Source organism: Pempheris klunzingeri, chromosome 7 (genome assembly GCF_042242105.1).
Source record: "Pempheris klunzingeri isolate RE-2024b chromosome 7, fPemKlu1.hap1, whole genome shotgun sequence".
Classification (NCBI taxonomy): domain Eukaryota; kingdom Metazoa; phylum Chordata; class Actinopteri; order Acropomatiformes; family Pempheridae; genus Pempheris; species Pempheris klunzingeri.
In genome coordinates, this window is record NC_092018.1 from 17,319,517 (window position 1) to 17,332,832 (window position 13,316).

General features: G+C 41.0%; 1 protein-coding gene across 1 annotated transcript in view; it reads left to right on the forward strand.

Moving 5' to 3' along the window:
* The first annotated feature begins 9,182 nt into the window (after positions 1–9,182).
* LOC139204379 (drebrin) overlaps positions 9,183–13,316 on the forward strand; it is a 30,778-nt gene continuing 26,644 nt past the window's right edge. The window contains exon 1 of the mRNA XM_070834399.1: positions 9,183–9,490. Coding sequence (XP_070690500.1) covers positions 9,399–9,490 — 92 coding nt within the window. The 5' untranslated portion in view covers positions 9,183–9,398. The remainder of the gene's footprint in view (positions 9,491–13,316) is intronic.

Genomic DNA, 13,316 nt, shown 5'->3' on the forward strand with positions numbered 1-13,316 from the left:
TGTTTCCAAATTTTAGGCGTAGAAGCACTCACATCGTGGTTGGAAATCTCCACTGACCAGGTGAAAAGTAGTAATATAAATAATTAACAGGTTGATTCCTGCATTGTAACTTAAAAAACCACTGAGTTTGAGAAAGCAAAGCTTTTTAATGAGCACTGGCTGGCCTGTGTGCTGGGAGGGTGCAACAACTTTTGGAATGTGATTTATTTGCATGGTGGCCTAAATTTGTCATTTTAATGACACTTGGTGTTGGAATGCACTTTTATCTTTTTTTTTTTTTCGTCTATGACTTAACCTTTCTGTGCTTAGCATGAATTGTTCCTTATATACGATTGTTTTTAAATATGATGATTGTAGCATGATCTTTCCACCTAAGTCTTTCAAATTTCCACACAAACTTGTGCAGTGAGGAGCTGAATAACATGACGTATCCAGCTTCCTCTCTAAGGTCTAGTTGGCACTGATCCCCACAGTAGCTCTCCTCCTGCTATGTGGCTTCATGCACAACTCACTTTTACTAAATTAACTCAGCTTAAGGTAGCATATACAACTTTGAATAATATGCTGGGACATTCTATAGACGTTTGCTTGAAAGACTAATGCAGAGGATGTGTTGCTGCTGTGCAGTGTTGCAGCTGCCCCCTTACATGCTATTAATGGAGTTAATATAATCAATCAAGTTTCTTTTTGTTATTTGAAGACACTGGGTACAGGGCATAAAACTGAAAAGCATAAAAAGCAAAATTTCAACGATTTCAATGAAATACATTATTGTAATGCACACACTATAAGAATGCCCCAAAAGGTTACAAGTCGAGTGCAATGTAAAGGTTTAGCTTGCATGCAGGATTTATGTAAAGCATGATGGATATTTCTGGGGTTAGACACAGACGTCTGTATATACAGCAGAGTTTCTTAACCTTGGGGTTTGGATCCATTCAGCCCTCAATATTTGCTCCACACTGACCCCTACAGGCCAAAGTTATGTCTAACCACTTTGTGATCTAGGATGCAGGGTTGGAGTTTTTATCTGGATTGTCTCGTTCTATCACCTCCTAACTTTTTTACTGTCACATTCTCTTCCTTTAATTTAGTTGTAGCTTTTCTTCCTCCTTTTGTAAATGTGAGGCCTAGTGACTGAGAGAACGCCTTGCTTAAAGTCTTTGGTCTCTCCTCTCCTGTGCCTTCATTGAAATCTCACTCTTTTGACTCTGACGGCACTGCACCTGCAGCCTCTGGGCTCAAAATGAAGTCGATTGAGCCAAGAAATACACACGTGAGCACAGAAATAAAAGTAGGCAGCTTTCTTTTATTGTACAGTATCTTAGCATAGTTACTGGCCATTGGGCTCATGATCATAACTTCCAATGATAACACAGATGTGGAACTTTACACGTTCGCTGTGTAATATCATCTATGCTAAAGCTGCACAATGGGAAAATCATGAAATGACCAAGAAACCCAGCAACCAGCAGTTTTAAAAATAACGTTTTCGCACTCTTTCAGGTGCCTGCACTTTCTATTATGTAGCCTAATACAACTTTTTTTTAATGCTAAGTCTTCATATTTACCAGTATTCTTGATCTTGATAGTATAACCATAAGTATCTTTTTACGTTTCTGCTTTCTCTTGATCTCTGTCTCTCAAATTCAATACTTTGCCCCACTGCTTCCACTACTTGGCTGGAATTTACTATGTTGCAGGAAAGTCAGTGTATCTGAAGTTGGGGAACAGCATCTGTGAACTACTGGTTTGATTGAAGGCAGATATTAGCTGTGACAACTATAGGAATTATGCTTTAATGAAGATAGTTGTTATCCAAAGTACAGTACAGGCTTGTAAATCTCAGCTGGAATTAACCTCTCACTTTATAACTGCTCACCACACTGTATGTATTAACTAAGCCGGTGTATACATAGGATTGTATGCACAGAGAGGCCCAGGACAGGGAGAGTGTTTATATAGACAGACATGGTGTGATTAACCCCTGGTCCATACTGTAATTTTTAAGTGGATCGTATATAATGTATAGTATTGTTATGCACTGTTGTTTCCATTGACTCATATGAGTTTAATTAACATTTACTGCTCATGTTATTGTGTGTATTACAATAAAAGTCAAAAGAAAGAGCACACCGCACTCACAAACTATTAAGGGCTTTCAAGAAAATATACAACAATCAGAATGTTTTGCTGCTGTTGCATAAAATGTTTTCAAACAAAAAAAATTTGTAATATTTTTGAACCACTGTGATTTGTAAAAAATTTCAAAAAAACAAAAGTAGAAAATTGTTTTTTTTTTGCCATTTCAGTATTTTGATGTTTGACATGGATTTTATTAAAACTGTTAATCTTTTGAAACAGTCTCACTTGTTTGTTATTGTGTTTTTCCATATATGGGAATTCATATACTTTTCTGGTGTGTCTCTTCTTTGTTCTACTTAATGTCACTCAGTTTCAAGTTACATCACTACATAATGAGAATTTCGACAATAGGAAGTAGGCCACAGCCGCTACCTTGTATTTAGAGCGCCATCATTTCAGACAGCGTGAGTAAACACATGATCACCAATAGACAAGAGTTGTGAGACCACTAGAATAACTGCAGTGCTGAATTCGCTGTCTATCGGAGCTGTTGGTAACATCCAGATACACATTACAATATTATATCTAATTCATTTTCTATTGATATATTCTATTCAATCATCATATTAGAGTCACTAGTGTCAAGGAGGATTATCTCGTAATACTCACCAACATCAAATAATCTGATTGTATTATTGTGCATGAGCTTCGGCGGTGGGTTGGGAGTCAAAATATATGAGGTATTACTGCATCACTGCCTTTGAAAAGCAGAGATGACCATCTGGTTTTAAATCATTAAAGAGAAAATATGCACTGATCATTTTTCATGAAAAAAGTAATTACAAGATCTTTTTAAGAATACTATATTCTGTATAAATGTTTTTTTGTGAATGTAAACGGAGACCATTTACACTACACTAATCTAATGATGGATTTTGTATACTAGGTGACCCATTATATTGTGGAAAATGTCGCTTTTAACAAATCAATATATTTGAGTCTCAAAGAAAGCGAAAAAACCAAACTTTTTATGTTTTTCTTTTGTCTTCCTCAATCCTGTTTTTCACACAATGCAAGCAGTCTCGCACAGGGCAAGTTTGATGCAGCTGTGCCACCTAGTGGAAAGAAATAATGACAACTTAACTGAGTGCATTACAGAAACACTGCATAAGATAGTGTCCAGCAGCACAGGTCGTCTAGCAGGTTTGCCATATTTACTTGAGGACTCTTTGAATGATTCAGGAGACCCACAAGAGTTTGGTGGGGACCCCAGAACATGGCAAGCATCATAGATATTTATGGTTTCAAGGCCTTGACTGAGCTGCTATCAGTTCAATAACTGAACACTATAAGCCAACATTAACTGTAGGACTCTTCTATTTGAACGCATTAGATGTGTAATTATTGTTGTCATTGTGCCAACAAACGAGGTACTAATAGAAAATATACCGTAAACTTGAATTTTCATGTTTTTCTCCTGAACCTTTATTGGTTTTGTCCAGAATTCCAATGAAATTGACATAAAAGCTCAAAACCTATAAAACTTTTAATAGACGCAACCAGCTTCTGTATCATCATTAATGATTTACTTGTTCACTTTCAATATTAAAAGCTGTCAACGGCTAGTTGGCCTCCACCATTTGTATATCCTTTTTACATTTTCTTCAAACTTTGGATAAAAGAGAAATTGAGTCAGCAACTCTCCGTGAGCACATGCATCAGCATCACATGCTGTGAGCTGAGACTTTTAATAGAATAATTCTGGTAAGGGATCACAGAAAGCCACAGAAACATGGAGGGGTGAGGGCTGAGTGTTGCCATGGCGATGTTTAGTGATGTGGCTGAGGATGCGAAACTTTAGAGGGGTGATGAGGGAAGGTGGCGGTTGCGGGTCATGGAATATTTGTGTCCATATGCCATCTTGATGTCCGTGTGTGTGTGTGTGTGTGTGTGTGTGTATGTGTGTGTCAGAATCAGACTCTTCTGGGAAAACGCACCAGTCAAACTGCCCACCAACAAATGCTTATCAGCCAATGATGTGCATCAGTTTTCGTGTCATTTTCAAGCAAATGGAAGAATTTACTAACGTGTGTTTTGCAGCTTCATCCATGGTCACAGGCCCTGGTTTGAACACTGATTACAGACCTTTATGCTGTGTCAGCTCTATGATCCGTGGGCCGCGTTCAGATTTCTCACCAACCTTGCCCCTCCTCTCGTACCGCAGCCTTGTAGAACACAACTTGAGAGTCACAGACACGCGCTGACATCACCACATCTGCCTCCCATTTTCCAGGGATCCCTCAGGAGCAGACAGGCAGATCTGAGCTTGAGAGCAAAAGACAAAACACTGCCTTACAGTTGAGAATAGCACAATGTGAGAGAGTTGGGGCTCCTTGTGGACCTTCATTATATGATAGAAGCTGAAATAATCAGTCAGTAATCAATCTACATTAATCTTGATAATGCTTGAGGAACTGAAAAGTGTGATGGAGGACTGGGAAGAACCCTTAAATCTCAGAGAAAGTGTATGCCTGAGTCAAACCTGTGTGTTCACAGTCTAAGCCGATCAAGGGCAAAAATGTATTTTTAGGGCTTTAAAGCTTCCCCAGGGATACAACAACAACACACTCACACATGGAAGCATGCACATATGGGGTGCCAAATGGAAGAAATTTGGTTAAAATTTCCTGGTTGATGTATTTTGAATATTTAGCCAATTTTCCTCACGTTTGAGACAGAAATTCACATAAATGTTAATTTTCAGATCTGAATATTGAATCTAAATGTTAATGCTCAATGTTAAATCTCCATCTAAATGTGAAATGTTAGACCTAACTATTAAATCTAAATCTTACGTCAAAATCTCAAATCTCCAAATCATTCTTAAAGGATAGCTCTGGTGTTTTTAAACCTGGGGCCAATATTTACATATTTTGGGTTCAGTATGACTGGTAGATATAAAAGCTATTGGAATTGATCCAGAAGTTTGCCTCAGCCGGCAGCCAAGAACACACAGTGTGCAAGCTACAATGGCTGTAATGTAATTCTTTGTGGCAACTGCACCAGATCAAAGTACCTCCACTGAAAGTGCTTATTTTTGCCACCGACAGGCTCAGATTGTCATTTGAACAGTCTGACAACAAAGGATCTCTACAGAGATAGACCGGTAAGATCCCTTTGTTTAACCAGAACCTCAAAAATGTGTAAAAATATGGCCCAGGTTTAAAGATACAGGAGTTATTCTTTGAATGTTAAATCTGAATATTAAATCTAATCTAAATGTTAAATCAAATAAAACATGTTTTTCATGGATTTCTGTCTTAGATGTGAGGAAAATGAGCTTAATATTCAAAATATGTCAGTGACAAAATTGCAAAATTGTTTAAAAGTGGACCAACGAGCAATGCCAAACATACAAAGGATGTCCACTGGTTGAGGAGTGACAGCACATTCCTTTGTATTTTTCCACCCTCCTCCAAGTAAGTCTCATCTACATATTGTTGGTCCAGACCTCCCCAAGGTCTGCTCCATAAACAAAACTGTCTGCCCCCCCACACACACACATGCATACACCTCCAGATCAGGGCCTCTCAAAGCAAAGTTTATGAATACTTTGTCATCCTGACACCATGGTCTAATTCAAGGGCTATTTTGAAAAGCAAAGCAGACATGGAGCTGCTTTTCTAATAGAGATTTGTGGTCTTTTTTTAAATTCCGCATAAACCTGCCATTTCTTTACGCTTATCGTATTTCTCTGAGGCAAAGCAACCTCAAAAATGATGAGGAAGTATATTTATTCAGATTGAATGAGTAAAAAGGGAGACAAAGTGAAGAAAGAATAGGGCTGCAGTTTGGAAAACCTTGTTTTTCAGTACTTGTGTTTGTGTTTACAGAGATAAGAATGTGATCTAAAATTGCACACAGCACACGGACAGACCCAGAGACTCACACACACACACACACACACACACACACAGACACATGCATGCAAACGCTCTACACTCTGAGGCTCAAGGGGGAGATATCTCAGGGTTGTTGTGAAGGCGCATAGCTGAGCAATGACCTCACCTGGAAGCCCATTGAGAAGACACCCAGATTCAAAGAGAATGTGTGAACCGTCTTTGCTTTTTGTTTCCAACATTGCCACATGTTCTCCTATCACACCTGCATGGCACCTCATTTGACCTCAATTGTCTGCCAAGGCTAAAGACCAGCTGCTGGTATGTTTGTGAGTTCAGCTGTCAGATTAATGTGTGTGCACCACTGGAATATCACTTGTCGCTAGCTAATTTCCACTCAGTTGTATCATCACAGTAGAGAGTTCTCCCACATCCACCTCATTATCTACCTCCAGGAAAGCAATAACATGACTCCTCCACTGAGCTCAGCATTACCATGACAGGAGGAGGTGAGACAGACGTGTCTTCAGTCTGCTGCAGTAAAAACACATTTCCCCTCTCAATGAAACAACAAGTAATATAGGAAATTGAAAAGTGACTTGCCACAGTTAGTTACGTTATTTGTCCAGCCCACATGAACTTAAAAGACAGTAATGTACCTCAGTGGAACTTTGTACGCAGAGATCTTTGACCTTTGATTAAATTCACTGCTGGCTTTCACAAGCTTGCAATGCTTGATAATTTCCATGGGTTGAAATAAATGATACCATGCAAAGCATTCTTACTTGTTGACACAAGCGGCACTTGAAAGGTTGGACACGTTCCGGCAGCTCATACTGTAAAGCTGTAAACTCACAAGCAAAAGGAATAACGTCATTCAACTTTAACAGGCGATCACAACAGTTACAACTGTTCATACACACGCAAATATGACTGAAGCACCCATAAGGAGGTTATGCACATGCAGACAAGAGCAGACAAGAGCAATGAAATACACATTATTAGTGAAGTGCAGGACAAGAGGAAGACAAAGCTCATGCTGTGACCCCTGAACCCAAGCACATCTCTGACCTTTTAACACCACCCATCAGGCCTGTGAACACATAAACCTGCCATTCAAGTCATGATATGCACCAGGAAAACCGGATTTGTACTAATCCATGCCTACAAGGAAGTGGTTTGTTTGGTGGCAGAAGTTTTTAGTGTCAATTCAGTCGGAGATTATGTTTTGTGTGTTACGCAACACCACGGATCATGATGGCGGAGCCCTCACATGTACAAGGACTTGTTAAAAATTAATGAATTATCTCGGAGACTTGTTCATAAATGGAGTTTGCTAAGAGACTGTGAGAGGATGTCCGTGTGACTGGACCACTCAACACTCTGTCACCCACACTCTGAGAGTTTAGACTATGTCAGGAAGGCAGGAAGCTGAACAGAAAGCCTGTAACAATTAGAGAAGGAGTTTCAGTAGATGAGAAGAAAATCCCCATTAACACACACACACACACACACGCACACACACACACACACAAATCCCCACTGGACATACAATCATTCCCACATTTAGACCCCATCTCCAACAACAGCTGTCACCGCACCCCAGCAGAGGAAATGCCAAAGTCCTCTGAAGTGGGGCACAACAGTACTGCAGTTCATATCCACAGTGAAGGGCTGAGAGGCTGGAAGGGCAGGAGAGCCTCTAATAGCAGGAAGTTGTAAGAATAATAGCGGCATGGGGATGTCATGCCCCTTGTCCTTCTGGCATGCAAACTTTGTCCAGAGCAGAGTCTCTGTATGCTGTATGCTTGTTTATACAACTAATGCAGCATTTTTCACACAATTTACAGTCAGGATTTACCAGATATCCTTTAAGTACTAATCTAAGTACTGAATGTGTTGAATTATTATTCTGCTTTGCATTTGCAGTGGAGACCTTTGAATTATTTCCCTGACTCTGGCATCATTGAAAAACAATCCTGACACTGAAAAATGTACCCAAGGAAGGCGAAAAACAAATGTGAAAATGGAAATTCTTTGCCTTAAAAGGAAATGGTTATTCCGTGGGTGATTGTGTCGGGTGACCGTGTCAATCCAGTATTCACCAGAGGATTACTCAGCTAAATCAAATCTTAGCAGTGAAAAGCATGGCACGGTTTACCAAATGTTAGGAAAAGTGATCTGAACTGAAATTTCACGAGGTCAAATCCTACCAGAGCCTGACACCTCAGAAAATAAAAACCTGTGACTTTTATCCTCTACATCTGTCCTGGATTATCTAAGAATGGCTGCTAAGTAAATTACAGAGCTCAGGAACATTCCCATAATCCAAGATCTTAAACCCCCATGCCACTGACCCACAGTCAAATACCAGTGCATGAGTGTGTATGTGTGCGTGTCAGTGTGTGTGTGTTTCCATGTCTGGGGGAGTTTGTCTAGAGTTCACAGCTTGTGAGCATGTGTGGGCCTATGCACGGACGCACGGCAGCATTTGTGTGCGTACGATCGTGTGGTCAGTTTGTGTGTGGGTGTTTGTGTGTGACCCCCAGCCGTTCCTCAACACTGAAACAGCCTCCCCTGCTCTTTTTTTTTAAATGCGCTGCCTGCTTCAGACTCAGTTCCCATGAAATTGGCCCTTCTTTGGCTCGTTCAGAGATTGCCTGCACTGTAAATGGCTTCCCTGGAGTCTGCCAAGGGCCAGTGGGGGCCAATTCAAAGACAAAAAAGAGACAAAGAGAGACTGACAGATCCAAAGCTGCCGCCCTGCCTCTGTAGACCCTCTAAACCACCTCTTACAAGCCTTATTGTGGATCTTTGCTCAAACAAAAAACGCAGCCAACACAATTATTTGATAATAACAGCTTACAAACCAAATAATTTTATTGGATAGATCCATGCTATTGACCCTCAGCCATCATTCATCTGCTAGCAGTATTATGTATATGGTGATGTGGTGCAATAACTCCAGTGCTTTCACACAGCAAAAAGTACTGCTAGAGAGACAGTGTAAAAGCAATTAAAAGAGAGGAAGGACGCATGAAACAGTTATGATCTGTACGTGTAACCGAGCGGTTGCGTTTCTTCCAACTGACCCAGCTAGTGAAGTCATTATGCTTTCCACTCTCTCAACGGGAGGTGTGGCTTTTTAGTGAAAACTTATTCTACCCCGCTGCACAAAGAGCGGTGTGCAGTCGCAGTCTCCTCCACGCTGTGAGTGCGCAGCGCCTGCACTGATCTCTCCAAATTGGAACTTAAGCCCACATTGCATGAACCTGTGTGCCTCTGCTGCTGTTTTCTCGGCCGTGAACGACCAAGAGTGTTCCGCTGTGGCTGTTTTGCAGCAGATACTCCCCGAAAACCGTCGGGACCAGTGAAGAGAGAAGCTGCGGGAGTAGTCTTGAAACTTTTGCCATCATGAGCACGCAGAAGGTCAACCTTGATACCTACAGCCTGTCGCTGCTCACGGCCAAAGAGGACATCCTCAACCCCCGTTCCTCCACCAACTGGTAACACACAGAGCTCTTGAACTAAATTGTATTTGCCTGCCATAGGAGAACCACATTTGTCTGCATCATAACATAGAAGATAAAATGTCATGTATAACGAGGAAAACGAGTAGAATCAGTAACTTTGATCAAAGTTTCATGTTCTTTCGCTGAGTGAGTCGCAGCGGTTTAGTATAACCAGGTTGGCTGTTGCGTAAGAAGCGCCTTGATTTCAATTAATCCAACGAGGAATACGGATGTGGCCACAGGGACGGCATGCAACCTGCACTGCATTTTCCAAGTCCCACAATGACAAATGCGTACATGCAGGTTAAGTGGCAGAGGGATTCACGGACTCTCCCCTCCTCTCGCTGTGCTGATGTGAGGTGTGGATTGCCGTCCATTACGCACGCCAGGCGGCTGGTGTGCGTCTGAGCGCAGCACCTGGCCGGCGGCCCGCTGCCCTCACCGGGGCCTTACGCTCCATGACTTTGCCATTCTCCACCGAGGAGCAGCGAGGCTTCATTCTTCGTGCTGAGGATCATGTTTCTGCTGATGTGCTGATCTCTTGACAGGGGTTGTCTTTCAGGCAGAGGCTCTTTAATTTGACAGATAGCATTGTATGCATGCACGAGTAGACTTCAATTCTTATGACTAGCCAATAGTAATGATGTATATGCTGACAATAATTAAGATGTACGCAATCAATAAAGGTTGAGGAACATTTAGGAGCAAAAATATTAAAGACCAACTGTGCTGATTAATACAGAACCAGTATTCAGACTTCAATTCAAGTACACACGAAAGGGTTTTACCTGAAAAACTGGTACACTGTTTTAAATTGCGAGAATCTTTAACACATGAGAAGTTGATATAATTTATTTCAATCATCCTGCTCTGGCATGTGTGAGACCCTGTCATGCTGTAGGCTAAATAAACCACCTGACACTTTTCTCATTCTGTCCTTTTGTTACAGAGTTTGGCTGGCCTGTCACTATGGCGACCTATCCATCTTTTCCAAACAATCTCCAACTCTGTCTGCGTGTCTCATCCTCTCTCTCCAGTTTCTTCTTTTCTCATAACCCTGTGTGTGTGCCGTTGTCATCTCCAGCTACAGACACGTTGTCAGTGGCTATACTCAGCAAGAACAGGGAGATTTAGATATACTGTGACCCCACTCTATCCGTGTATCCACTCACTTTGATGAAGCTATAGTTTATAGTAGTAGTAGTTTAGTGAAGTAGGTCAAGGCCCAAACCCCACATGTGTTCTCATGTGGAAGAAGAGGACTGTCTCCCTTCTGCTTCCCTGCACACGTTCTCTCTAATGAGATTCAGAACACTACGAGTTAACCCTGACGTGCTGAAATCTGACATATTCATGAATGGGGTGGAAAGAAGTTTCCCATTCAGGCAGAACATGTTCAGTTTCCATTCTTTCTTGCATTTGGAAAATCTCTCAAAGTTTCCATGTATGAGTATCACTATGGAGGTTTTGTCCTATGGTTGCACCTCCATACTGATACTTCACTGATCCAGCAGTTTTTCATTAGAGAGCATTTCCCTAAAGTTTCAGTGAACAACAGATCTGGACTGTGTCTCCTCCAAACTCCTGCCTGTCAAATAGTCACACACACAAATACATACAGATACATCTTTTCACAAAATGAACATTTGGTTGAGCTTACAAGAGAATAAAAAGAAGAAAATATATACACAGAAATCCCCCAGCATTCATTGAGCCTGCTCAGAAGGTTAAAAACTCTGTCTGAATACAGAGGTGGGAGGGGTACACAATGATGTCATGATTCCCACTGTCAAGCCAGACACCGACCTCGTGTGCGTGTCTGTGTGTGTTGAGGGGATTTTATATGCGTGCATGTGAGTTTGCATGTGAATATGCTTATTTCTGGATGTGCATATGCTTCCTGCAGAGACTATTAAAGTGAGTCAGGGGTGTTGAGAAGTTTGCACAGAGAGGGGGAGTAGGCCTGTTTTGTTGAACGATCCCGCCCCCACTGTGTGGCCTTGAGGTCCCCGTGTGTATTATCTAATGACCTTGCATCCTGAATGGGAAACAGACCCTTTGTGGGTGAGACTCTGAAGAAAAGAGGAGCAATTTCAATGCATCCTTCATTCAGACCTCTCTGGTCTGAACACACAGCCTTGGAGGTCCGTCGTCGTTCTCCCAGCCTACTGGGGACTACAAAATGTCCCACTCGTAGGCTGGAAACCTCCGCCGTCCGCATGTGTTTTGTGTTTGCGTGTGCTTTGAGAGACGGGAAGAAAGACAAACAGTGAAAATGCATGTTCCCAAGGACAGTCTGATCCTCTGAACAGGAAATACTTCGGGTTTTTAGCAGCAGAAATCCTGATTTATGTTCAGTTTACACCAAAATAAAGTAATCAAATAGGCACTTCAGGTGAGGTCACTGTCGCTAATGCAGCCATGCATAAGATGGGAATGTTTCTAAGCAACTATTCTTTCACATTTATTGTCTTTTCAACCTAGCACAAACAGGTTTCTTTTTGTTTTTTGATAAAATACCTCAGTCAGTGGTTTGTTCTGCACATTTTACAGATTTTCAACTCAGCCAGAGATACAGTGTAAATAAGAGCAAATTTCCGAAGCAGCATTTATTACCAGAGGTGTCTTCCTGCCAAGTATCAAATAGGGTGCAGAACCAGCTTAGCCAAGTATGTACAAGAAGAGAGGGAATCAGTTCAGAAAAAATGTTTACAGCATTGTTTCAGCCATGCAAAACACATCAGAGGGGAATTCTTATTGAGCTGCAGAATGGTTTGACTTCTATTCATTAGAATTGGGTGTGATCTGTATGCAGACATCTGTGGGCGTTGGTGACCACACACCTTCTTCACTGACTTCTTTCTTGCAGTCTTCACTTTGATACTGTGTGCTGTGCTCGTGTTAAGTGTTTCACTATGTTCTCTTGCAGGGATTATTACAGTCAGCAGGCAGTGACGCATAAAGTAAATATCTGATTTCATTGTAGTAACAGAGTGATTCAGCTTAGACAGAGTATTCAGAGAACAATCAATCTTGATTTTGCCTTGAGTTGAAAGTCTAGTTCTAGATGTGGGGCAGATACTTTATTTACATATATGAATGAAACATGTACTGTAGCCATATTTCCAGAAAGAAAACAAGCTGCTTGGAAAGTGACATTACAGATAATATTATTTAGGTGGTATAAACTGTAGTATAATTTCTGAAACAGCCACACAAAATTCACAAAATCTGTTATAGGGCATTGTTTTACTGGTCCAGATTTTTAATTTACAAGGTAAAGACAGTTCCTCATTGACTGAAAGTGTAGCCCTTTTTTGTCAGAACAGTAGCTGTAAGGTGATCGGTCACCAAATGGTAATGGTCAGTTATTAGGTTTAAGTTTTAGCATTGTTTTGAAATAGAAATTCATTCATTTTTAAAAAAAAAAAGCCTTCACTAAGCCACAAAGCCTAGACTATACAAATGGGAGCCAAGATATTTGCATATTTGTTAGGAAACACTCCTCCAGTAATGTAATACAACATGTTATTTAACCCACTGAATTCATTAATTATCTTGATATGGATAATTCCTTTTTATATTTACTTTCATTTATCTTTTCTTTGATTTTGACAGCCAGTGGGAAAGTTAGGTAATCAATCTTACCCATTTCCATGTAAGAAGCAACACACTACCCTCTCCTTCAGGCCTCTGATCTCTTGAGAAGGGACTCTCCTGTTGATGATAAATGGAGGAGCCTTTATTTCAGCATAGGCCCGGGGTGTTTGTGTTGCTGCTACTTGCCAAAATTTCCACAGGCTCATGCATGATTAACCAA